The following is a 26,293-nucleotide window of genomic DNA, read 5'->3' as shown; positions in this document are numbered from 1 at the left end:
TGACTGTAAGCAAAGTATCATAGTATAGCTATAAGTGTGTCTCAGTGCTCAGTACACTTAGTGCTGAGTGCATACAGTACACATTGATCCAACTGATGTGTGACAAAAATGCTGGAGACAGTGAATACACTATATACTGTGTTGTTGGTGTTGTTATACAGAAGATTATATATTTAAGCTCTTTTGCTTTGAAGAAAACATGTCTTCTCAGGCTGTGAATCTAGCGAGACATGCAGTGGAAGCAGGTGCCTCGGTTTTGATCACATGACAGGCTTGCGCTCTCAGTCTCTCTTTCATCCCCTCCTCTCTCTTTCTCTCAGCGTCACTTCCTTCATACTTATTTTGCATTTGTCTCTCTGTCCCACCTCTCTCAGCATCAGTCCTTCGTTCTTGCTATCCCAGGCCATATAGATACGCTCCCTACATGCTGAAAGACGCACTAGTACACAGTACACATCACCCACACAAACACAGCATAGTCTCTTCTTCTTTCTGCCTGTCATCTGTCTGTCTTACTCTGTCTCCATCCCCCCTTTCACACACACACACACACACACACACACACACACACACACACACACACACACACACACACACACACACACACACACACACACACACACACACACACGCGCGCACGCGCACAAACAGAGGGAAAGAGAGAGTCCTGGGGAGGCAGGAGACATTGGTATTAGAATAGAAAAGAGTGCTGGAGGATGACAATGGCTTATTATGCCTGTCTGCCAGCTATAGCCCCTTTTCCCTCTCTGTCTGTCTGTCTGTCTGTCTGTCTGTCTGTCTGTCTGTCTGTCTGTCTGTCTGTCTGTCTGTCTGTCTGTCTGTCTGTCTGTCTGTCTGTCTCTCTCATTCAGTCAGTGGCAGGTCCTGAGTCGAGCACTGGCCAGTGGTGTAACCACTTACTCAAGTACTGTACTTAAGTACCATTTTGAGGTATTTTTGCTATACTGGAGTATTTCCAATTTTCTGTATTTTTACTTCTACTCCACTACATCTCAGAGGCAAATATTATACTATTACTCCACTAAAATTATTTTAAAACTTACTAGTTACTTTGTAGATTCTGATTATTATTACAAAAGATACATTAACCATTTTAGCCGGGCTGCGAGCTTGTAGATCTGCTATTTTTTTAAAGTTGTGAAAATGTGTGCAAATCTTTGAATATATGTATTTTTTAAGCGAACCTTTGTAACTCAAATTTTGCTTCTGAGGGGTCCCTGGAACTAAATATTTTATAAATACATACCTTTTTCGGGGTCCTTCACATGGAAAAAGTTTAAGCACCACTATAGAAACCTAGGTTTTTCAAAAAACCATGCACAAACTTTGGTGATTTTTCAAAAATAGCAGATCTACAAGCTCGCAGCGTGGCACTCAGTGGTGCGCTGTGAGCTTGTATATCAGCTATTTTTCAATAGTTAAGGTACCCAGAATTTGGTGCGACACCCCTGGGAGTACAGCTGGTAGCATTTATGGGAGTCTCTCTGGAGTCCCAGCTAGACTCCTAGTAAGGTAGGGAGGGTGGAAAGTGGGCGTAGCTTTCACAGCTGAGACCAGAGTGCAGAGTCTAGGAGGCACACCTTGATCATGTGAGACACTTCAGCACTGTGTGTGTGTGTGTGTGTGTGTGTGTGTGTGTGTGTGTGTGTGTGTGTGTGTGTGTGTGTGTGTGTGTGCGCGCGCGTGTGTGTGTGTGTGTGTGTGTGTGTGTGTGTTAACGAGGACACCGCTGTGTGTATTGCCTCTGTACGCCTCCCTTTGCATACACCTGTAGATAAGCCAGAGAGAGAGCAACCCCCACCTTGCTCCCAGTGCCGTGGACTGTGTACACTCCAAATATTTCCATAGCCAGCCCTCACACGGAAATATAGGAGGAAGTACATGGAGAGAAAGAGACAGACAGACAGGCAGACAGACAGACAGACAGACAGGCAGACAGACAGGCAGACAGACAGACATACAGACAGACAGGCAGACAGGCAGACAGGCAGACAGGCAGACTGACAGACTGTACAGACTGTACAGAGGGAGGTTCAAGGCCATTGCTGAGAACTGACCAGGAAAAGCAAACTCAAAGTTGTCCTTCAAATAAGCCTTGCATTTGAAAGTCATAGTTAAAGATACACACATGCACACAACGCACACAGACGTGCGCGCACACACTGTGCACTCCAAGGCAAGTTGCATAATGCACATCTAACAGAAACCTGAATAGCACTTGACCACACCTGCTCTGTAAACATTGTGGTGTACACGCACCTTTGAAATCTACTCTAATATTCATGCCTTGTTTGATCGTGAGGTTTCTTTTCTTATCGTGGTATGTGATGAAGCTGGATTACATATTTTTCTGGCAATCAACATACACACACACACACACACACACACACACACACACACACACACACACACATTGACACACAACATTGACATTTAGCAACAACAGCATGTTCTGTTGCAAGTCAGCTTTCGTTGCATGCTGGTGTCCCACACTGAAAATAGCTGATCTACAAGCTCACAAATGCAAAAAGTTGTGGCAAAGAATTAATGGTAGTACTTCAAATGAACATACTATTAACAAGCATTAATTAATGTAATAGTTTTTTTTTTGTTATCAAATATTTTTATTTTCCATAATCAAAAGAAAAATGCAATTAACAGACAAACAACACAAACAATAGTAAAACAAGAAAAGGAAAAGAAAACCCACCCACCCCCTTTCCCCGGACCAACACGGAATGTACAATAGTGCATGCCTGTGCTAGGCTGTTACCACTATATAGTGATTTCTTGAATCATAGCCTTAAGCTTATCTGCAATGTCCGACCACATATTAATGTTTTCTTCTTTTGCTCCGTGTAACCTTGCTATCGACTGCTCTAAATATACTATATCTAGAAAGGTTAAGGCCCACTGGCGAAACGTTAATTAATGTAATAGTTAATAAGATACTTACAGTAGTCCTATTTCCTATTTTTATATTAAATATAAAATTCGAAATATCTAAATACTGAATCAAGCAACTCAAATACCAACTGGGGTGCACACAAAAACCAGAGTACCAAAAGTATTTTAAAGCAAAATATCCCTTTAAGCAGTCTATAAACTGTTGACACAACAATTATATCAATCCTCTATACACTCGGATCAGAGGTGTATCACTTACATCTCACGTTAAAGGAACTCAAGTAGCATTTCAATGTGTTAAAACAAATAGATTACAGTAGTTATGGATTATAGAGAGGTGACCTGAGGTTTAAACACCTCACGTGATAATCCCCACCAGGGCTACACTGCTGTCGTCTCCCACTTAACCTGAATTGCAATTACTCAATAACCTCCACTACTGTGTATCGTCTACTACTCTAGGCTACTGTAGTATGTACAGTATGTATGATGAGATTGTAGTCGCCTCGCTGTGTGACAGTTGCCCTATGTGAACTATGTAAGTGGTTTTCAAACAGTGGTCCGGGGACCACCAGTGGTCCTTGAGGGGGTGCCAAGTTAGCTTAATGATGGAGAGTCGGTAACTAAATGGACAAATGGAATTGTGGACAAAATCCTATCCAATGATAAAAAAAAATCTACGTTGTCTGAGAGGTCTGAGAGGCTAAATCTCATCAATAACATACCTTGCTATGAAAAAGGTTGAAAACAACTGGTCTATGTGGTTTGGTTTGCAGTATTCAGTATTCTGGCAATAATAATAAACACACAATGTGTGTTTATTAAGAGTTTATAAGAGTATGTTTTGTACAAGATCCACACACTATGCAGTTTCAAAGAGTCATAAGTACAGGGAAGTGAAAGAAGCAAAGGAAACAAAGACAGATAGCAAGAGACAATGTCGGATCATATGGTGCATATGGTTGTCAAAATAGAAATACAGATCAATCACAGGCTGACCACCTTCATGCCATGCTGAATGAAGACATTTGTTCAAAAGTATTCCAGACCAAGTACTGAGTGCATTAATTAACATAACTTTTCCGAAGTTGACATTTCTGTATTTCTTCTTATTACAGAAGAAAATGAACTTTTACACATTATTCATTTTATTTAGATTCATCTTTAAGTAAGGCAGCATACCGCCTCTTGTGCAAGTCAACACATTTAGTAGCAGATATCGTGTCATATGTTTGTGCAGAGACAGCACCTGTACAGCAGCAGTATTCAAGGTAGTGACAATGCCTGTCATATTATTATTGCATAACATTTACAAATTAGTTAGGCTACTATGTCAAATATTTAACATGATCATTTAAAAGAATGTGAGCATGACTAGTCTCAGGTTTCTTACCGGGTGCACAGCTCAGAATGAGTTCATATAACATCACAAGCAATCACAAAAAGTAATCTTTATTTAAATAAAAAGGGACACTTTGGGAGTGCTGGTGATCTTTGTGCTTATGCCACATCAACATGCCAACATACCATCTCTGTTTGCCCCCCTCACTGTCTTAAATCTTATCTCTTTCCCCTCCTCTCCCCAGTCCTCATCCTGGAGCCGCTGGACATGGATGATCTGAGCGGTAAGACGCTGAAGATCACAGACTTTGGCCTTGCCAGGGAATGGCACCAGACCACAAAGATGAGTGCAGCGGGGACCTACGCCTGGATGGCTCCGGAGGTCATCAAAGTCTCTCTGTTTTCCAAGAGCAGTGATGTGTGGAGGTACTGCTCTGTTTACTGTCTGGCCACTTAAGTGTGTGTCTTGTGCTCAAGCATGACATAAAAACAACATGAGACATTAAAGGTGATGTTAACGTGAGCTAAGCTAGCATCATCCAAGTCGTTATCCTCTTTTGATGTGACTAACCTTGGTCATACGCAACTGAATTTCTTTGCATTGGTGAAGTAGACAAGCACAATGCAAGGAATCAAAAGCATCTGCACCATCCTCATTTGCCCAATAAAGATCAATTTGATAGGCAATGTTTCAATCAGTACAGTATATGATATGCCTGAAGAAGGTTGTCTAGTAAATGTATATCTGTTGAGCAGGTGAATACAGTTTGTGGGTGTTTTTGATCTTTCTAGACAAAGTAATTAGAGGGAAAAGAAAATCCAATAACAGTGACAGGACTACAGTATAGTACAGTAATGATGTCGTCTATAGAAAAATCCTGTAGCAGTAAATAATGGAATCAGTAGAACACTATGACAGAAACCACTATGGTTTTATTGGGATATGAGCATGTTTTCTGATTCAGAACTGTAAGTCCCACATTCAAATAAAACTCATGACGTGTAGATATTGTAGATAAAGGTCCAAGATCATGGAATGGCACAATGTAAATTATTACCAGTGGTATGCCATGGTTTACTGTCAAAAAACATTTTAAGCCTGTTCAATGCTTACTTGCTCATCTCTCTGGCTCTGTGATGCTCCCTCTCTCTTTCTGCATCTGTATCTCACCTTTTCTAGTTTTGGAGTGTTACTGTGGGAACTGCTGACAGGAGAGGTTCCATACCGGGAGATTGACGCTCTGGCAGTAGCTTATGGTGTAGCCATGAACAAGCTAACCCTCCCCATCCCTTCCACGTGCCCAGAACCCTTTGCACACCTCCTGGGAGGTAAGCAGATCCTTTGTGGTAATATTGTATTACTTAGACCTCAAATGGTCAGCATTAATCATGTTGAAGCCTTTTATTTCCCTGCTGGGATCTACAGCATGAGGGTAAATGGTGCATTTATATAACGCTTTTATCCAAGGCGCTTTACATAAATTGTGCATTACATTCACCCACACATTCATACACCGTTGGCGGTAAGAAACCATGCAAGGCACCAACCTGCTCATCGGGAGCAATTAGGGGTTCAGCATCTTGCTCAATGACACTTCGACTCTTACTCCGGGGAGCCCAGGATTGAACTGGGAACCTTCCGGTTCCCAAGCGGCCGCTCTACCTCCTGAGCCACTGCCGGGAAGATGGATAAGGAAGGACCCCTATGGACAGTTTGAGTAAATAGTTGTTATTTTATTTACAGGCCTGTACATACACTCCTTTGTGTAATGTACTATTTGTTGGTTCCAATCTAAGATTGATCTAGAGCTTTCCTGAACCAGACCAGACGTTCCTAAACTTTTTAGTTCGACACCCAAAAGAGACATTTGATGTCTCCCTGGGACCCACCCAAACTAGTGAAAATAGTCAAGCTCACAATGCGCCACGATGCAACGTGTTGTGAGATGAAAAAGTGAAATGGCTCTGGTGCCTGACAGTGTGTTGTGGGTTCGAGTCCCGATCCCGACGACCTTTGCTGCGTGTCACTCCCCATCTCTCTCCCCATTTCCTGTCAGTCGAGTCTACTGTCCTATCAATAAAGGTATAAAAGCCCAAAAACAAAACAAAAAAAAAGGGATATTTACTAGCAACCCAGAAAAATGTGTCCGTGACCCAAAAGTCTATCATTGTTTGGGAAACAGTGCTCTAGACTCACACCTGTACTAAACACTAAACTGACTTAACACCCGGACTCCAAAGCTGCTTTCATCTGATGTCATCATTCATAATTCTTGCAGTATTACTGTCAGCCCGACATCAAACTTCAAAGTCACCTCCTTCTGTTTCCATCTCATGCTGTTCCTAAAGCAAATTCTCAACTATTCATTTATCCCATCTTTTGTCACCTCTCTCTCTCTCTTTCTCTCGCACGCACGCACACACATGCACGCACGCAGCGCACGCACGCACATGCACGCGCGCACACACACACACACACACACACACACACACACACACACACACACACACACACACACACACACACACACACACACACACACACACACACACACACACACACACACACACACACACACACACACACGCACACACACACACACGCGCACACACACAAACATTCTCTTGATCCACATGGTCTTCTATCAACCTTTGTTAAACATGCCTAGGAGTCCAGTGCGCTATCCATTGTGCCACAGAGCCCCAAACAGAGCCTCAAAACAGTTCACTTTGAACAGGTGTGACGTCGTTCTTTGCATTATCACTCAAATTATGTGTTAATGTTAGACGTTACCGCCATTCTTTTAGTTAAGGATTGTATTGGTTGTCTAGTGTATGTTGACACTCAACGATCAGCAAATGAGGTGCATATTGCGCCCCCCAAAAACAATGCATGAACCTTGCCATATGACATCCTACTCTACCGATCTCCTGTCTTTTCTCGTCCTATAAAGCTATGAGAAACCAGTGTAATTACAATAATAAACCGTTGTGTTTCAATACAAGGCAGCTTGTCTGTCAAAAACGTACACATTCCGAACAGAAGTAGATGCACTGATGTGTGAGAAGGAAGAGCTTATATTCAGTCTCCACTTGCAGGTGTGGCAACCAGGGATACTGTCAACTCACGAGGGCACCACAGTGCAGTCTACACTCTACATCAATAGTCCATTACTAGCTAGAGTTTCAACAGTGAGTCTCTACTTACAGAATGACTCAGTGACATTCACTCTAGCCTGACTTCTTGATGGGCTTACAGTTTTTACGTTACGTAGCAACCACGTGTTTTTGTATGCTACCTAGATGCTACCGTAGCATCTAGGTAGCATTGCTAGGTTGATTGATTGATTGAAGAGTTTATTAGCAGTTTACAATAGAAAAGACAGCACAAATCACTGGTACAAGGTCAACTAAAAGGAGATCCTAGTAAGCTTTGCGGCTTATTTACACAGGAACCACTTTATGTATCTCATCATATACCATTGAAAGACAGATGGATAGAACATAGTACTTTACATAGGATAACATCAATTACAAAAGCAGAAAAGAATAAGAATAAAAATAACAGATGGGGGCTTAGTAATTTTACAAGTAACAAGTAGCAGCCGTCTGAAGGTGACTTTTCAGACCAATTTTGAAGGAGGCTAGGGATTTGCCTGCAGTAGGGTGTTCCCCATGTTGGTGGTATAGCTGGAGAACGAATTAGAGCCTTGTTTAGTGTTAAATCTACGTTGAACACGATTAGTGGAGCTGCCTCTGGTGTTGTGATCATGGACATCATTGACCTTTAGGAAGTAGTTTGTCAGATACATGGGTATCTTGGAGGTGTAGTGTATCTTGTACACCAGCTGTCTCACCCTTTACAAAAGTCAGGTTCTGTTTGTGGTTTCTTCCCGTTAAAAGGGAGTTTTCCCCTTGCTGCCGTCACCAAGTGCTTGTTCATGGAGGAATTGTTGGGTCTATAAATAAAATTGACTTACTCTCAAGACACTCTCTGATTGTTTTTTGCACTGCTATTTCTTTGTTTTCTCTCTTGTCCAGAGTGCTGGAGCCCCAACCCCCACAATAGACCGTCCTTCACCAATATCCTGATGCGGCTGCTGGCAATCGAGCAGTCAGCCATGTTTCAGATGCCCCTGGAGTCCTTCCACTCTTTACAAGAAGACTGGAGACTGGAGATCCAGCAGATGTTTGATGAACTCAGGGCCAAAGAGAAGGTGGGGGACTAACGAATAGTGTACATACATGTATAGTCCAATCTACTATACAATGGTGAGGATAAATATGATCCACAATTCAAATAAAGTATGTCAGCTGCGACTGACAAAGTAATAAACTTTGCATAATAATCCCCTGCTGATTTAATAAAATATGATATGAAGATTTGTATAAAATCAAAGTCTTCACTGCCATTTTGTACCAGATCTTTCAAATCCTTTCTGTTCTAGTCTGGTAGTACATGGAAAACACAGACTAACCTTTAAATGATGGAGTCACACATTATTGAGTTTTGAAGGAGTCTTACCCCTCACTCACTAGAGGTGTTCCTGCAAATTGGAATTACCTTAGCAACAGACTTTCTGCCTGAAGAGGTGTCATATCATTATCGCCAACATCTCATACATAGCATTACTCTCCAATACTGTTCTACTACATATCTCCTCTCCTTTCATCTCCTCTCCTATACTTCCATCTCCTTTCCTTCCATCTTCTCTCCTCACTATGTCTCTGCTCCTGTCTCATCCTAATGCAAGGGTCTTCAACGGGGGGTCCGGGACCGCTACTACGGGAGGTCCTCCAAATCTTTCAATCCTTTTTATATTAACAACTTGAACCTTAGTGAGCATATTCAGAGAACTGTAGCCAAAAATAGAAGATCTACAAGCTCACAACGTATTTAATATTTTCGGCAAAGAGGTTTGGTGTAGAGGGGAAAAAGAGTATGCTAAGTACAGAGTGAAAGGTCAAGTTTATTAGGTAATGACGGCTCAAGTGTTTAAATATATGAGAACACAATTTGACATGGATCCAAAATACACTGATTGTGCTGTCAAACAATTAAATTATATGGAATCTGGGGGTCCCTGCTTCATCTCTCTCTCAGCTAAGGGGTCCTTGGCCTGAAAACGTTGAAGACCCCTGCCCTAATGCCTTGTCTCCTTTAATGGTGTAGGAACTGAGATCCTGGGAGGAGGCGCTGGCAAGGGCAGCCGAGGAGCAGAAAGAGCAAGAGGAGCAACTGAGGAGGCGTGAGCAGGAGCTGGCTGAGAGAGAGATAGACATTGTGGAGCGAGAACTCAACATCATCATCCATCAGATGTACCAGGAGAAACCCAGGGTGAAGAAGAGGAAGGGCCACTTCAAGAAGAGTAGATTGCTCAAGCTAGGCCGAGACAGCAACTGTATCAGCCTGCCCTCTGGTGGGTAAAATCCAGAACTACAAGCATTGTTGCTGTTTCCTTCAGTGGAACAGGTTACATTAAAACATTAAAACAGGCAGCTTCCTGGTTTTGCCCTGGCTTGCCTGTTCTGTAGAGCACTGTCTCAACGTAAACATCACTGTTGTCAGCTTAGAAACTCTGAGTACACCACAGAGTTGAAAAGATAACTCTCATCTCACAGGGTCCCCTCTTTTTGGTCTTTGGAACAATGTGAAGCAAAAGGCAAACATTTGCATCATTAAACGATAAAAGCCTTTCACCCCATCATAATCCCTAAGATAGTTTACTTTTGTACAAAATGTGTGTTTAAAATCCGCTACATCTCGTGCAATTCTATGCTTTATTCTTACACATTTAGATGTTTGAAAATAATATATTTCTGACAAGGCAATCCTCTTTAATATTATATTTCCTGGTTCCAGGCTTTGAGCATAAGATCACCGTACAGGCATCTCCAAGTGTAGACAAGAGGAAAGGAAGCGAAAGTACCACCCCTCCTGCTAGCCCAGGAGTCATACCAAGGCTGAGAGCCATAAGATGTAAGTACAGCTGTGCGTGCGTGCGTGCGTGTGTGTGTGTGTGTGTGTGTGCGTGCGTGCGTGCGTGCACACTTATATTACTATACTTGTGAGGGACAATTTGAATCCTCACAAGAGAAATGGTTGTTTTTATAGTTAAGATGTATTTTTATAGAAGGCTTACAATTAGAAAGTTACTGAGTTAGGGTCAAAAGGTGCATTTTAAAATTATATATATAGCGGAAAGGGGGAATGGATTTGTGAATACTTACTATATTTCCATTGTCGCTCAGTGACTCCCAGTGATGGCAGTAAGACATGGGGTCGGAGTGCTGTGTGCAAGAAGGAGGACCTGTCTACGAGCAAGAAGAAAGGACGCACGTGGGGTCCTAGCTCCACCCACCAGAGAGAGAGGGTGGGCGGGGAGGAAAAGTATGTGTACAATCATTATTACAGCATTTAGAAAATGTCTGTCCTTTATATTTGTTGTGCAGCCATAACACTGAGCAGTTTTCTCTGTCTCTTAAAATGCTGCCAAAATTGTGCTGAAAAGTTAACCCTATATAACCATTACGTCCTGCTTTTTAACTGCTACCGTCCATGGCTGTGACATCGTCCTTGTTCTCTGTGTTTATGGCAAAACGTTATAGAAGAGAATATGGATAAGGTTGATTTATTAATTATTATTGTTTATGTTTATCAATGTATTAGTTATTTCATAATCGGATTGAATTTGAGGTGTTCCTACATTACATTCTCTCTCCCCGTAGATTGAAGTCACTGGGCGAAGGGTGCAAGGTGTGGTCATCCAGTGCCCCGAACCTGGGGAAGTCCCCCAAACATGCACCCATGACTGCTGCCTTCTCCAGCCTAAATGAAATGGGTGAGTCTTTATCCTCGTCATAATCTTCCTTATCAATGAACATAAAATGTACCTCTGGGAAAAAATATTCGAAATAATTACACAGCTTTGTTGAATGATCAATTCTGATTGGTCAGTCGCAGCATTCTGCCTTGGCTCCACTTTAAATCGCTAAAACAATTGTTGTTCCTATAGACAACATGCCTGGCCACGCCCCCTACTTCCGACCGGAAGCCCTTTTTTGGGCTTGATCGTAGCGCGATTTCCTGTTTACGTTCATCTGATCTGATTCTCCTCTTAACTAATGAGACGGGATTGTTTTACTTTGTAATTTTACTTTGTAACTTATGTTAACAATGTCACTTAATGGCAACACTCATCCACTCTGCTGATAAATAAATGAGTTGTGACGATACACACCTGTTCTGCCATCATTCAATGTTATGAGTTGGAGGGAAAAAAAAAGAGATCTCAATTGAAACAATTGCCATAGGCTTTCTTGGGCGTATGCTTTTAGTTGACCTTGTACTAGTGTACTGTCATGAAACTACCTTTTTTCATATGCAAACTTCTTAAAAAATAACGCTATTTAAATTGTTTCAAAAGCTTTATACCCTGTATATATATATATAAAATGTCACAATGCGACATAGCTTTTTACACAATGCTGTACTCCCTCCAACTGCATGTCATATTATATGTTCGCCATTTTAAACTGTTTTTATTTTATTTGACACTTGCTTTGGCAATATAAACATGTCTTCTCATGCCAATAAAGCTCCTTTGAATTGAATTGATATAGGCCTACAAATAAACAGATTTGTGTATTTGAAAGCAAGCATTGAACCTAATCAGTATTTCATGGAAGCGAATGTTGTATGATTTCTAGCTAGCAAACCTTTTCCCTTCAGAACGCTGGTTGATCATGTCAAACGTTGTCATCTCCATTCTCCTCTTTTCTGGGATGAAGTCACAGTTGGCTTGTGTTGTGTGATATGCATTAATGTTTTTACAAATAGGCCTGTCAACAACTCAACCCACTCCAGAATAGACATAATACACATTAGCCCACCTATTATGTGCATCCTATGCTGTGTTCATTTCACTATATCACTGTAAATCATCGATTTAATCCTAATCAAGGCAATATAAATATCCATTCATATTTAATGCTCATTTAATCATTAAATCCTAAACTGTCACGTCAAAACAATGAATACATTTGGCTTTAATAGATACAAAAACAAACTGGATTAATTGAAAATGACAAGTGTTTAAAAGCATTCCTTCAAAGCATCATTGGGAACATTCCTTATCTCAATAACACAATATACAGTACAACATTTGAAACCCTCAACAGTAAAAAAAAAAGGCATGGACAAGTCAAAGAAAAGTGTGTATAAATATTTTATTGCAATAAATATGATGAGGAGACCCTCACATCTGGCTTCATTGGTCCTGGACGTACAGTACAGGTCTGAAAGACAGAAAACAATTGCATTCACAGATACAACACAACAGCGAAGAGCTTGTATTTCAATTATAATCAATGTTGTGTTGTCACAAGTGAAAATAACTTGTACTTAGTTGTAGCAAGAGTAGTCCCCATACAGTAAAAGATCGTAGCTAACAAGGCTAATTAGCTAGCATGAGAGTTTTACCTTGTTGTTGTTGTTGTTGTTGTTGTGAGTCGTGCTGCTTCTCTGGGGAGTTTGCTGAGTTTAGGATATGTTAAGGATGTCATCAATACTATTAACTGGTGTAGATAGAATAAAAACATCGAAGATAGCGGTGCGCTTGCATATCAAGAGACCATGACCGCAGTCACCGCACCATCTGACAGCTGGAAAAAAAACCTCCGTTGGTTTAACCCTTTCAGTTCATTGTCATAATCTTTTACTGCAGCGCTGGGCAGTGTTGCCAAAATTTGTGAGAGAAATAAGCCAAACAAGCCAACTCTTGCAATATAAATAAGCAAAAAAAACAAGATAGTTTAGGTAAATAAATTGACTTGGCAACACGTTTATATGCATGCCTGACAGAGAGAACCCGGAAGTTCCCTTTCGACTTGGGGGCGGGGCGTCCCTCCTGCAATCGGCCAGGAATGTTGTCTATACCTTATGTAAAATTATTGATTTTATGTCTGGGTTTATATCTCAATAATGACCATTATCACTTACTTAAAGCTGCAAACTGTAACTTTCCTGTTCTAGCCAGGATTTGAACCCAGGTCCCCCAAGTCAGTGACAACATTTTTACTGTTGAGCTCTAACGGGGAGCATGTTTAGGTTAAGTTGTTTACACTTGAGTCTCATGCAACATCTCTTGTCACCCAATCTACTCTTGCCATCTCATCCTACCCAACCACAGGATAAGAATTTTCCTATAGAAGAGCAGGAAGATCACCCCAATCACGGCAATTGCGTTACAGTATATTGTATTAAAATTCTCTGCCATACAGATTAGTTAAATTAACGCTTTACTCACTAAAATAATGTATGGATTGCAGCTTTAATAGTGCTTCTGCATGTACACTCTTAGTTACACGAACAATTGATTTTACAGTGTACATCACTGATCTTTCTACTCTTCCTCTCCTTTCCAATTCCTCAGAGGAATGTGGTGAGTTTGAGGAGTCGCCAGGCTCCGTAATGCCTTCAGACCCCAGCAGCAACGGTGCGGTGGAGGATGCGGGATCTCTTTGGGGAGGCCTGGGTCCCAACATGCCCAGCTCCTGTCTGGGGCCTGGGAGCCTGGGGACAGGAGTGGGCCACCAGGATTCCCTGCGTCGCTGCAGCCAAAGGAAGAAGAGCGATATGCTGCTATTAGGCTGTGCCTCTCTACTAGCATCTGTGGCCCTGGGACAGGACTTGCTACAGCTGGGGAAATTACAGGTGAATAGAAAATAGGAATTAAAAGAGAGAGAAGGATAAGATAGAGATACAGTATGAATGGCTCACTATGAAAGTAGTGAGTGAGTGGAAATACATGTTCTACAGTTCTACCCCAAATATGAACCTGGGTTTCCAGCAGAAGTGCTGCTTAACTGAGCTAATAGAGCCTGCCTGCTTGCTCTGGGTAGAAATAGAATTTTGACCTTCAGGTCAAACGTGTCAAACCAGAAACAGGATTGTGTCAAAGGCCTTTTCCAAAATAGACACAGGATCTAAATGTCTCAACCAAGAAAAATTACATAATAGAGCTTTAACTAGTTGCTGCTTTTATGGGGTGAGGAAGAGAGCTGCTGAGGTTAAGAGTACAGATGATATCATCCTTGCCCCATGCTATTGCATCTTTTGGTTTGTCTATTTTGACTCATTGAGCTGGTCAGACTCAGCTCATTCTTCACATCATGTCAGTATCATGTTCAGTATCACTGTCACTATCATGGACAGTATCATGTCAGTGTCATGGTCAGTATCACTGTCACTATCATGGACAGTATCATGGACAGTATCATGGTCAGTATCACTGTCACTGTCATGGACAGTATCATGTCAGTATCATGGTCAGTATCACTGTCACTATCATGGACAGTATCATGTCAGTATCATGGTCAGTATCACTGTCACTGTCATGGACAGTATCACTGTCAGTATCATGGTCAGTATCATGTCAGTATCTGACTTATAACTTTGATTGAAACACATAGCCAAGATGGATAGCCTTGTGCCTGGTTGACATATTCTTTGCTCTTACATCAATCACAGTTGAAAGTGGGTACTGTGATTGCTTTCCTTCAGTGAAGAACACAGTGTGTGGCCAATTGCATTTTAGAGTGCTTCTACATTTCAGCCCTCCTAGAAATGTAGTCGGGCAAAAACTGAAATATTTGTGTTTGAAATGTAATGGAGTGAAATATCCAAAACATAAAATATTCAAGTTAACAGATAATCCAAACAGTTACACAAGTAAATGTACTTGCTGCCACCAAGTGACTTCCACCAAGGTAAAAGGTTTGTCTATTATGTGCCACAGTGTTTCTGGTACCAGGTCAATAGAACATCATGATGATGAACTACACATTGAGTACTGGACCAGTTAATCAGGTCTTCCTGAGCCCATGATACAAACCTTTTTCAAAGTATTGTGGTGTTGTTAAGCTGTTCAGAATTGATATGGATTTTGCCAAAAGGCATGAAAAGTTACTCAGTTCTTCCTTGAGCCAGGCAAAACCATTCTGCCATGTTTAATGCAATTCCATTCAGAACTGCTCAAGCTATCCTGCTAACAGACAGACAGACAGACGGAGGTAATTACCTTAACAGTTGTGAACTTGTGTTACTGTGTCAATGTAGGTACTTCAGGATGAGCAGGACTTCCGGGAGGAGCAGCGCAAGAAGAAGGAGGGTCTATTCCAGCGGACGGGACGCTTCAGACGCAGCACCTCTCCACCCAGCCGCAACCTCTCCCTGTCCCTCTCCCGTAACCATGACTCTGCCCTTGCGTGCATGGACCCCTCCCCATCTGTCACGCTCCTCTCCTTGTCGTCGCTGTCCGACTGCAACTCCACCAAATCCCTACTTCCTTCCGACCTGGAAGATTTCCCTACCACGCCTGCAGCAGGGATGAAGTTGCCCGTGGCGCCCCCTGCCCCTTCCCTCAACCCCCTCCTAGACCTCCGAGCAGAGAGCTTTAAGAAGGAGCCCAACCAGTCTCTAACCCCCACCCACGTCTCTGCTGCAATGGCCCTGAACAGGGGACACAGACGCACCCCGTCAGACGGGGCAATACGACCCAGAGCCCAAACCCTGGGACACCGCAGAACCCCTTCAGATGGAAGCATGCCCATGCCTCCTCCAATTGGGGTACCCTCCGTCACAACACACAAATGTGAGTGGCTCTGGCTGGGGCTATTGACGGGCTTAGATTTTAGAGCCTATTGATTCTGATTAATCTGTCCATTCTGATTATGACTTTCTGTTGATGTTGTCCCGTTTGCATCATCTCTCTTGTAGGCACACCGGAGAGCACAGATGTCCGTCGTCTTCCTGACCCCACCTCCATATTTCCAGTGGTTCATCGACGCAAAGCCCCTCCTCCGCCTATCCCTGACCCGGACCCATTGTCTCTCATCAACCCCCTGGAGAGGCCCAAGACACTGGAGTTTGCTCCCCGACCCAGACCCACCCCGGCCCGGGTGAAAGCAGACCCCTGGAAGCTGGGCTCCCTTTCCCGGACCCTGAGCTCATCCCCAGGCAGCAGCTGTGACAGTCCGCTGGGCTCAGGGGACAGCAGTGCCAGCACAGCGAAGCCCAACTTGATGGACATGGACGTAGAAGGCCAGAGTCAGGATGGCACTGTGCCCCTGTGTCAACAGCTGCAGGCTGCCACTCTCTGTGGACAGCAGTACTCCTAGTGAGAGAGGGAGGACACTTGTTTTCTTACAAGTCCAATCCAGGATCTCACCATTAAGAGTTGTTCCTGTCTCAGTAAGGACTGCTTATGCTGTCTTAGCCTAGCAAGTGCAGACACTGACATTTTCCCCATGCTCCAAACATCTCACCTGCTTGCCATGTTCAAATGCAGGCCCTTATTGGAAGCCAGCAGCGCGCCCCTCTATCTTGAGTGTATAACATGAAACAAAGTGTCTAAAAAAAAACATTTACGGTGAAGCCTTTTCCCTACACAACCACCAATCTCCTATGCCTTGCAGTGTGCCCACTGTATTCTCTAGCACTTACCCCCCCCCCTTCAGAAGCCATCGTTAGCTCATCGTTCACTCTACAAGCTCTTTAGTTTTGTCTGCTAGATTTGTTTGGTTAATTAAAACCTCATAAAAAGGCAAATAGCTGTTGAACTTCCCAGAACTCCACTTTTGATGCTTGCCGTTTGTTCCTACAGGTATATCCACCCATTTGTGTGTTGTGGTCATGTTTACCGGCAGTCCTCTCTTGTGCTTGTATTGTATCATTACATTCATCTTCCATATTTGTGCTTTACCACCTCTCACTCCAAAGCCTGGATTGTAGGGATAAACTTTGATTAGCTTTCTTAGTGGGCGATAGGTCCACAGAAAACAGAGACGTTGAACTAATTCTAATTCCACTTAAAATTCTTAAATGGAGAGTGTCCTTGTTGATATTTTTTGCACGTCTGCTGTGTAGTAGTGTGTTTCACAAAACACACACCCACTTCCCATATTGTCTCTCTTGTTCAGACCCATAAATAATACCTACCTTGCTGCATCTTCCATTTACAGTAGTTATGTAGCTATAGCTCAATAGTCTACCTATTCAAAGGGCAGCCCATACTCATCCATCCTATACACAGTAAAAATCTCAGTGGTAATTTAACTCTGAGAGTGAAGAAAATGGCAAAATAATAAATGGAAAAAAAAAATCGACCCATGAGGGTCCCTGTCTTTCATCTCTGTACCTGTACGTGGTATCGTACCACCCTCTCCCCCAAAGACTGTCAGAGGAACAGAGATTGCCATTTTATTCTCACTGCACAACAGACTTCTCATATCCCCACCCTTGTACTATAAATACAAAATACAGAGAGTTTATTTTATCAATGCCTGAACTGTTCCTGTCATCACCCTTTTGGAAAGCATTTTCTATTGATTTAACACATTTTCTATTGATTTAACAAACCTGGTGTGTGTGTGTGTGTGTGTGTGTGTGTGTGTGTGTGTGTGTGTGTGTGTGTGTGTGTGTGTGTGTGTGTGTGTGTGTGTGTGTGTGTGTGTGTGTGTGTGTGTGTGTGTGTGTGTGTGTGTGTGTGTGTGCCTTCCTGTAATGTCTACAGTGTTTTATGTGCGAACGAGCACAATTGTGCAATTATGTTTTTGTTTTTTTGTGCATGTTATTAAGTATGAATGCGTTCATGAGAGGCTCTCTCATGTGACATAGGATGATGCTACACACATTCTGATATCTCTATCCATTCTAAATGTAACAGAATACATTGCCCTCTAGCAATCGCTACCTACCGCTGTATGGAACTCATAACTACCATCACTTGTGTCAAGGAGTACTGTTTTGAACCGACATTCTCCATTCTGCAACTGTACTGAATATCACAGTTTAAAAGCCATGTTTTGCATCCAGTTTGTCTTTGTATGGACTATTGAATTCGGCACTGTGTGCTTTAGCCATGACTTGACAAATCAACATACTGTAGAGCTCTTGTTTTTCTGTCTCTGAAGTTGTTCCACAAGTTGAAAATGTGGATAATGGGCATAGTGCTGCTGGAAGGAGCTGGAAAAACATCACTTCCGTTGTTGTCATTCTTTTTTTCTATAATTTCTTTCTTGCACAGTTAGTCCAGTTTTAATTTACTGTGCAAATTTCTATGGGAATGTTTGTTTGTGTGTGAGTGTTTGTATGTGTGAGTGTGCGCATGTGGCCATCTATGTCGGTGGGATGTAATGTGATAGTCCCATTGGTAGAAGGATGAGCCAAACTCATTCTCCTTGTGTGGTTAAGAACACTCAGAGTATTTATTGAATTTATTGTTATTATTGAAATAATAATTAATTATTGTTATTATTACCTTCCCGGAATATCTGTATATATTTGTTAATATAACACAGACAAACCAAGGACAACCTAGGAAACTATTGGCAGTGGCAGCTGTCTTACATCTCAACCTGTGATATGTTTGGGTGAAATGATGAATAAGAACATGTGAAATGTGATGAATGATTGTCCCGAGAGACAATAAAAGAAGGAGAAAGCTACCTTGGGGTCTCTGCTGTCATTTATTATGTTTCTTCTTTCTTTTACAATTATTATTATGTGATTATGTTTATCTTTCTTAGGTTATACAAAGTGTGTCGTATTTTTACAACTGTTGGATGGCCTATTTGCAGTCTCAGCTGAGCCCACCAAGGAAGGTTAGGCAGGAACAGACAACACCCGGAATTTGGCACACCATGGGACGCCGCCATGACACTTTTGGGTGGCGGAAGTGACGAAGTGCTCATAGACGCTAATGTTATTTTGGGTGGCCACCGGACGTGGCCACCCGCCACCCATGGAGCCTAGATGACGTTGGTGACTGTTCTTGCTGAGACCTTCTTTGGAGCCCACCAGGAAGAACTGGCTGCTGCAGTAACTAAAAATGTCCTCTAGATGTCATCAGAGATCCAAAACGACATCATAACAGACAAAGACAAATCATCCAAGTCTACTGTAATTCTACAGGTAATGTATTCCTACTGTGTTCTAAATGTCTGCCTGGTGCAGACGGTAGAGAGGAAATGGACTTAGGAAATACAAATAATGGTTATTAAAGTTTATGATCAACTGGGGTTAGTTCAGGAATCACTCAGTGACATCAAATGATCTTGACAGATGACGTCTTCTTTTTGGATATCATAGCCTATAGACCATACAATATCTAATACTAGTAAGACGCCTAAGCAATTCTTGGCCATCTGGCCAGTGATGTATATCGGACCAGTTGCCCATATGGAGACCCCTGGTACCCATATATGGAGATCCACGTACTGTAGGCTATATGGTACATCCCGTAATTCCCGTTTATGCCCATACATGGAGATCCCTGTCTGAACCAGCAACACAGATATGGGCTGTCTTCCTCCATATATGGGCATTCCCATATGAAGTCCTGTTAGATATGGGCTTAATATCGATGACATCAGGGATCTTCATATATGGGCATGAAAAAGATTCTGGGGAATACCCATATATGGACTTTTACATAGCGATGTCACCTGTGATATCACCTGTGATGTCACAGTGATGTGTCAGGGGAACCACAATGTCAGGCGTGACCTACAGACAGAGAGACCTACGTTCGCAAATATACTATATGTTGGCACACAGCACACACACACATAGGTAGGTGTGCTATGAACAAGGGAAGGAGGGTCCATCCTTTCATAATCGTTTTCTTTTCAGCACCTCCTTACTTCATTTTCAGGTCCGTCATCCCTTTCCCCCCTTTTTCTTTGTTGTTGCTTTTAATAGCATCGCCATGGAAGTGAAGAGTGGTTGCTAGGTAACTGGCTGGCGTCTGGACGGGTGTTTGTTGGTGGTCACACTGACATACAGACAGAGCAGTTGAGTGAATAATGATAGTGTGTGTGTGTGTGTGTGTGTGTGTGTGTGTGTGTGTGTGTGTGTGTGTGTGTGTGAGTGTGAGTGTGAGTGTGTGTGTGTGTGTGTGTGTGTGTGTGTGTGTGTGTGTGTGTGTGTGTGTGTGTGTGTGTGTGTGTGTGTGTGTGTGTGTGTGTGTGCTTGCGCAGGGATGGGATTACAAATACAGGGTAAAAAAACTATTCACAATACAAATACAAAATACTGGTCTGAGAAATGTATTTGAGATATAGACCTAAATGTATTTCGTATTTTGAAAATACATTAAAACACATTTTATAAAATTGATGGGAAAGCTTGACAAGAATATGGCATGAGAATGAATGCACAATCCTACACAGAGCTGCCTCTAGCCCTATGCTTCACAGATACCAGGACCATGACACTGACACCAGGACATGAAGGATACTGACCATCAGGAAACTGACATCAGGATACTGACTGACCAGGATACTGACACCAGGACATGAAGGATACTGACCAGGATACTGACACCAGGAATACTGACCAGCTACTGACACCAGAATACTGACCAGGATACTGACACCAGGACATGGACCAGGATACTGACACCAGGACATGGACCAGGATACGGACACCAGGACATGGACCAGAATAGTGACACCAGCAGGATACTGATATTACATACTGACACCAGAATAAAAGGAATTGGATAAGTGAATAATTCATAGACATGAACTCCCTAAAATGGCTCCTGCAACTACTGTAAAAGTACAAAACCCAACCTATTCTCGGTTTGCTAGAGACAGATAGTGATCAGCTGCCCCTATAGGGTTGTCTGTTAATATCAGTAAGATATGGATTGCTCTCAGTGTTGTCCGCCTAGCCCTCTGGGGACGCGTACCGCCATCAGCCGTTTGTTTGTTTGTATGTTTTATTTAATTTTTTACTTGTATTTAATTTGTTATTTCAGTTTTTTGTATATTGTCTGGTCTTATTGTCTTGCTTTTAGTTTTTGAATTCTGTGTTTGTTCACTTGTTATTTCTTACTCTAATTGTATATTTTATATTTTGCTGTTTATATTTGCTACCTGAAAAAAAAGTTAATAAACAGATGTTTAAAAAAAGAAAAGTACAAAAGCCAAAGATGATATTGACTGACAATGTACACTTGGCTTTGATAGGATCAACATCAACATCATACATACCGGTACACTGGGAAGTGGGAAGCTGTGCTGGTTGACCAGACAAACATCAAGTGGAATAATGTATGGCAGCTACAGAAAATAAAACTCTCTCCAGAGAGCAAATTGTTTAAATATGACATGGAATTCTTCAAAATATGTCAAACCTGTACAAATAGAAGCATATCCCTACTCCTCCATCTTTTACTTTGTATACTGCATTACCGTATAGGCTACTTCATGTTTATTTGATGTACAGGTTTATCCATCCTTTTTTAATTGTGGTTTGTAATGTTTAAATAATAATAATTAAATACATACAGTAATACATAAATTGTGAGATGATGTGCTTTAGACCATTTCCCAGTTATGACTGCAAAATGTCACACCTCCTGCTATCCCAGGGACTCGTTTAGCTAGGCTGTCAGTAGTGACTGACACATTATGCCCGAGGGGGTAGAGAGAAGGAGTGACATAACATGCATCATTTTAGCCAGTGGTAGAAGAAGTATTGTTTTGTTTTTTATTAGTTTTTTGCTTTAGTAAAAGTAGCAATACCACAAACTACTCTTTTACAAGTAAAACTCCTGTATTCAAAATATTATCCATTTTAAAATTTGTCAAAATCTTTGATCTCACACATCACAATGTGACACATTATGAGCTTGTAGATAAGCTATTTTAAAAAAATGAACTACATTTGTTTTATGCATGATCTGAATGTCATTGTATAATTGTATTTTTGCTTGGTGTTTGCATTGAATTGCCATGAAATGTGCTGTACAAATAAAACTGCCTTGCCTTGCCACTGATTTTTAGCCCCAGCAATGTACATTACCACCATGAGTCCTGAAAATGTGTGTGGAGAGAGAGAGAGAGAGAGAGAGAGAGAGAGAGAGAGAGAGAGAGAGAGAGAGAGAGAGAGAGAGAGAGTGAGATGGCGTGAGAGGGAGAGATAAAGGTTTTTGTGTGCATGTGTTTTGTTTCAAGGAGAGGATGTGGAACATTTTACTATAATATCAGCCAATCAGTTTGTGTCAAAGTTTACTACACAGATTCTCTCTATTACATCTCATCCATTTACCCTCCAGCAGTTATTACCAACCGGATCCTTAAACATCACTGGGAACGGGAAGTACCATGATATCAAAACCACACCGTATTTCTGTTTGTTTTAAACTTTATTTCATATCTTCATTTACCAAACAATAGTGCATTCCCGGGCTAGCAGTTCAGTCCTCATGATGTTTTTGATGCCGAGCATTGAATAAAAGGTACTCTTCAGGAGAGGCAAGACAAATCTTCCAGTGGCAAAACTATGGCCTTAGCTATGATGTCTCCAGCTTCGGGCCCGTTCAGTCATGTTCAATACAGGCAAATAAATAAATAAACAAACACAACTGAATCCCATCATGTGGAGTTCTGTGCTGGATGTAGTACAGTATTAGGTTTCTCAAGAGTTCTCCACGTGACCCTTCCACTGGCTTTCCTACAAGTGTATAAATGGCCATATTATGGGGAATATGGTTGAAAGGTCCTTTTGGGGGGTTTCAAAGGGCATTGCACATACTCTGAGCAGGTCCTGGATCCCCTAAAACAAGGGACATCATCAGAAACACCACAAATACAGATACACTCTCAAAGCAGCTCTGTTGAGAGCTCGCAAAATTCTCTTTCCTTTCTCTTGCTTTCATTTTCTATTGATAAAATAAATCAATAAAGTAAAGCTTTTCACAACCATACATTTTTCTGTTTTGTTTCTTTTTTGTACAATTGTATCATATCCACAAAAACTACTGACGTCTGACAAACATTTACCTCAAATGACATCAAAGGAAAGAGCAAAAATAACAGCTTGTATTACGGTTCCATCTCTCTTTGTTGTGCTTTTGGTGTTGTTTGTTTTTCAAAGCTACACTGATACAGAGATTAGGTGTCTATCTCTATTAGCACAAAGTGTTGTCTTGTCACGTTATGCTCACAACAACAGAATCAGAGTCAGTTGTACCGTTTATCACATAAGAATGGGCACACAGAGACCTGTGGTGGCCAGAACTGAACCCTAGGCTTGTTTTGTGTGCAGCTAGTATCACCAGAAACAGTGGTACATATTGAGCAAGAATGACATAGCACATTGAGACAAAAACAAGATGGTGGACTGGTGCCATGGAGACAGGACCATGGGAGGAAACCTATCCCCGAGGGGCCCATGGGTGAGTAGACTCAGCCCAGGCAGCCATGGAGACCAGCCCTGCAGGTGCCATCCTTCAATGTTGTTGGTTGATTTAACGCTCCTGGGATACCAGAGGCTTGAACCACAGAGAAATAGATGGCGAGATAGACAGAGAGAGAGAGAGAGAGAGAGAGAGAGAGAGAGAGAGAGAGAGAGAGAGAGAGAGAGAGAGAGAGAGACTATGACAGAGGAGAGAAAAGGAGATGAGAAGAGAGGAGAGGAAAGCAGGAGCACAATGAACATGAAAGAGGGAAAGCATTGAGAGAAGGAAGGATGCTTCAAACAACTGATCTTGTTGGCCAATTAAGATGAGCATTCTCATAATTACTCTAGTGTCTTCACTTGTGAGAGCAGCATGGCGCTGCAGCTGTTTTTATTGGGGCTGATGATGGCCTACTTCTCTCTCTCCACTGGAGCCCCGCTACATCATACTGGTTTCATCCACACATGGTACCATCTCTCCAGAGTCCCATTGACACACTTAAGTCCCTATTTTCCTCCTATTAGGTCACAGGAAAATGGGGAGGGAGGTCTTTTAATGCATTTGATTTTCAGTTCCACCACTTTGAATTTCTTAAGCAGTGGAATTAGGTTTCGTCCCCTTTATCGCTCACCTTGGCCAAGGCAGTTATAGGCCTACTGATCACTGACCCCAATTCACAAAGGAACCTTTTCCCGATACAGATTATTTTTCTATGATGATAACTACTGTCACCATACTCTGTGTTCGCAAAGGGCAGAAAGGATTAAAATAGGGGTATGAGAGAACAGGTTGGTGGCAGCATTCCATGACAGAAAGCAATAGAATATCCCTTAGATCTGAAATGACTTTCCCTGGAGCCACGCGTCACATGCAGGGGAAAGAAGAAGAAGAAGAAGAAGAAGAAGGAAACTGGGTTTCGTGACATTACTGATTAGACGAGGGAATTAAGGTCATGCTTTCTTACATTTGTCAGTCCAACCTTCTTTGCAACAGGGAAGGTATGTAGGTCTATACCAGAGTGGATCTCAACCTTTTCTGGATCATGGCCTTGAAGATTTCATAAGCGTTCACTGCCCACCCATCTGACCGAAAGGCTGCCATGTTAGGTGGTGTCAAGTGGCCGCGTGCATTTTTAGAGCATGATTATTTTAATGATCAATGAATCGATTAGATAAATGAAAAGTATTTATCATTATCATATAATATATTATTTTATGTATTTATTGTTTTAAAATCAGTGTTTTGCCAATTAATTGGGGGCCCACTTGCAATCCCTCATGGTTCACCAGTGATCTCCAGTCCACAGGTTGAGAATCACTTTACCCAGGATAAAGCTATATTATGAAAAGCGACAGTGTCTATGAAATCACCAGAGAAAGTAGTGTTTACGTATCTCCGCTCTGTTTACAGCTATAGCCACACGAACCACATCACGTGTTGTCTAATGCTAACAATGTGAATAATCTGTCCTCACATACGATGCTATTTTTTTGTAACAATTTTAAATGTCTGAACATTTATAAAACACAGAATGATGTATCTACCAAACAATACAATAAACTCAATGTACCGGTATATGACACTATCTGGAGTCTGGAGTGGCGCACTCCTGTTGATCTGCCTTCCCCCAGTGTCCCTTGATACGTTATCAATGTCTGGGGGGGGATTCAGCATTAGTGATAAGGGCAGGAACTCTAGCAGAGAGCTTAAGAATCCTAGCTTCATAGTTTCCAGCTTAAGAGCAACTCTGGCACAGAACCCAGAACTCAAAGTGGCCAATGTTGGTTGATGGAACTGGCTATTTTCCATTGTGACATCGTTTTAACTGGAAAACAGGGCTGGGGCGAGGGGGGGTGCAAGGCAGGGAGGGGCTTCGACGGTGTTGACGACAACAACAGCACACATCCTGGAGGAGGGTCTCTGGACAACGGTTTTCACGATAACACACCTGACAGTTAGCACAGCAAGTCTGCTGGATAATTTAGTTTGCTTGTTCTGTTCCTCATTTGATTACTACTAAGGATGATGAATATACCAAAAGCAAACTAAGAACCCCTGGTAAAATCATCAAAGGAGCAGTTACAGACACTTGGAATTAGCCCTTGAATTGAAAACAGTCCCGAAACTGATAGACGTGACATCCAGGACATAAGTCAAACGCAGGAATGATAGAATAATGAGCATTGAGGCAGGATTTCTTTCCAGATGACTATATGATGTCAAAATTACAAGAGATTTCGCGTGCTAGTCTGTTCCATAGTCCGGGTAAGGGGCTTTTAGGGCCTGAGTGAGCTCTGCTGTGACAGGATGGGGGTAAGGTGTACAATCAAATTGGGCTATGGTCTTGATATGTGTCACACACACACACACGCACGCACGCACACACACACACACACACACACACACACACACACACACACAGACACACACACACACACACACACACACACACACACACACACACACACACACACACACACACACACACATTCGCTATTTATTACTTTTACACCAAAAGTGCCTTCACACACCACCCGCCATACTCCTCTATCTACACTGGCAAGCTTACCAAGTACCAACCCTGGAATTATCTAAAGTGATCCCAAAAAAAAGACAAAGATTGAATGAGAAAGAGAGAGAGAGAGAGAAAGAGAGAGCTGGAAAGAGAGAGAGAGAGAGAGAGAGAGGGGCAGAGGCAGAGAACCAAAATGCAAAAGAAATGCACAATATGCTTTAGAAACATTTACTAAATTGCGCAAATGTTCATAAGT

General features: G+C 42.0%; 1 protein-coding gene across 1 annotated transcript in view; it reads left to right on the top strand.

Annotated features, from left to right (window-relative positions):
• The window catches only part of map3k10 (mitogen-activated protein kinase kinase kinase 10), a 35,705-nt gene extending 17,999 nt beyond the window's left edge, over positions 1-17,706 (top strand). The window contains exons 3-12 of the mRNA XM_080730934.1: positions 4,515-4,695; positions 5,450-5,598; positions 8,311-8,486; positions 9,443-9,689; positions 10,133-10,249; positions 10,522-10,660; positions 10,999-11,111; positions 13,704-13,984; positions 15,389-15,923; positions 16,049-17,706. Of these exons, the coding sequence (XP_080587060.1) occupies positions 4,515-4,695; positions 5,450-5,598; positions 8,311-8,486; positions 9,443-9,689; positions 10,133-10,249; positions 10,522-10,660; positions 10,999-11,111; positions 13,704-13,984; positions 15,389-15,923; positions 16,049-16,449 (2,339 nt within the window). The 3' untranslated portion in view covers positions 16,450-17,706. The remainder of the gene's footprint in view (positions 1-4,514; positions 4,696-5,449; positions 5,599-8,310; positions 8,487-9,442; positions 9,690-10,132; positions 10,250-10,521; positions 10,661-10,998; positions 11,112-13,703; positions 13,985-15,388; positions 15,924-16,048) is intronic.
• The last annotated feature ends 8,587 nt before the right edge of the window (positions 17,707-26,293 follow it).

The sequence above is a fragment of the Nannobrachium achirus genome, assembly GCF_963921795.1.
Source record: "Nannobrachium achirus genome assembly, chromosome: 8".
In the NCBI taxonomy this organism is placed as follows: domain Eukaryota; kingdom Metazoa; phylum Chordata; class Actinopteri; order Myctophiformes; family Myctophidae; genus Nannobrachium; species Nannobrachium achirus.
The sequence above is the reverse complement of the archived record's forward strand: the minus strand, read 5'-3'. Positions and strand labels throughout refer to the sequence as shown.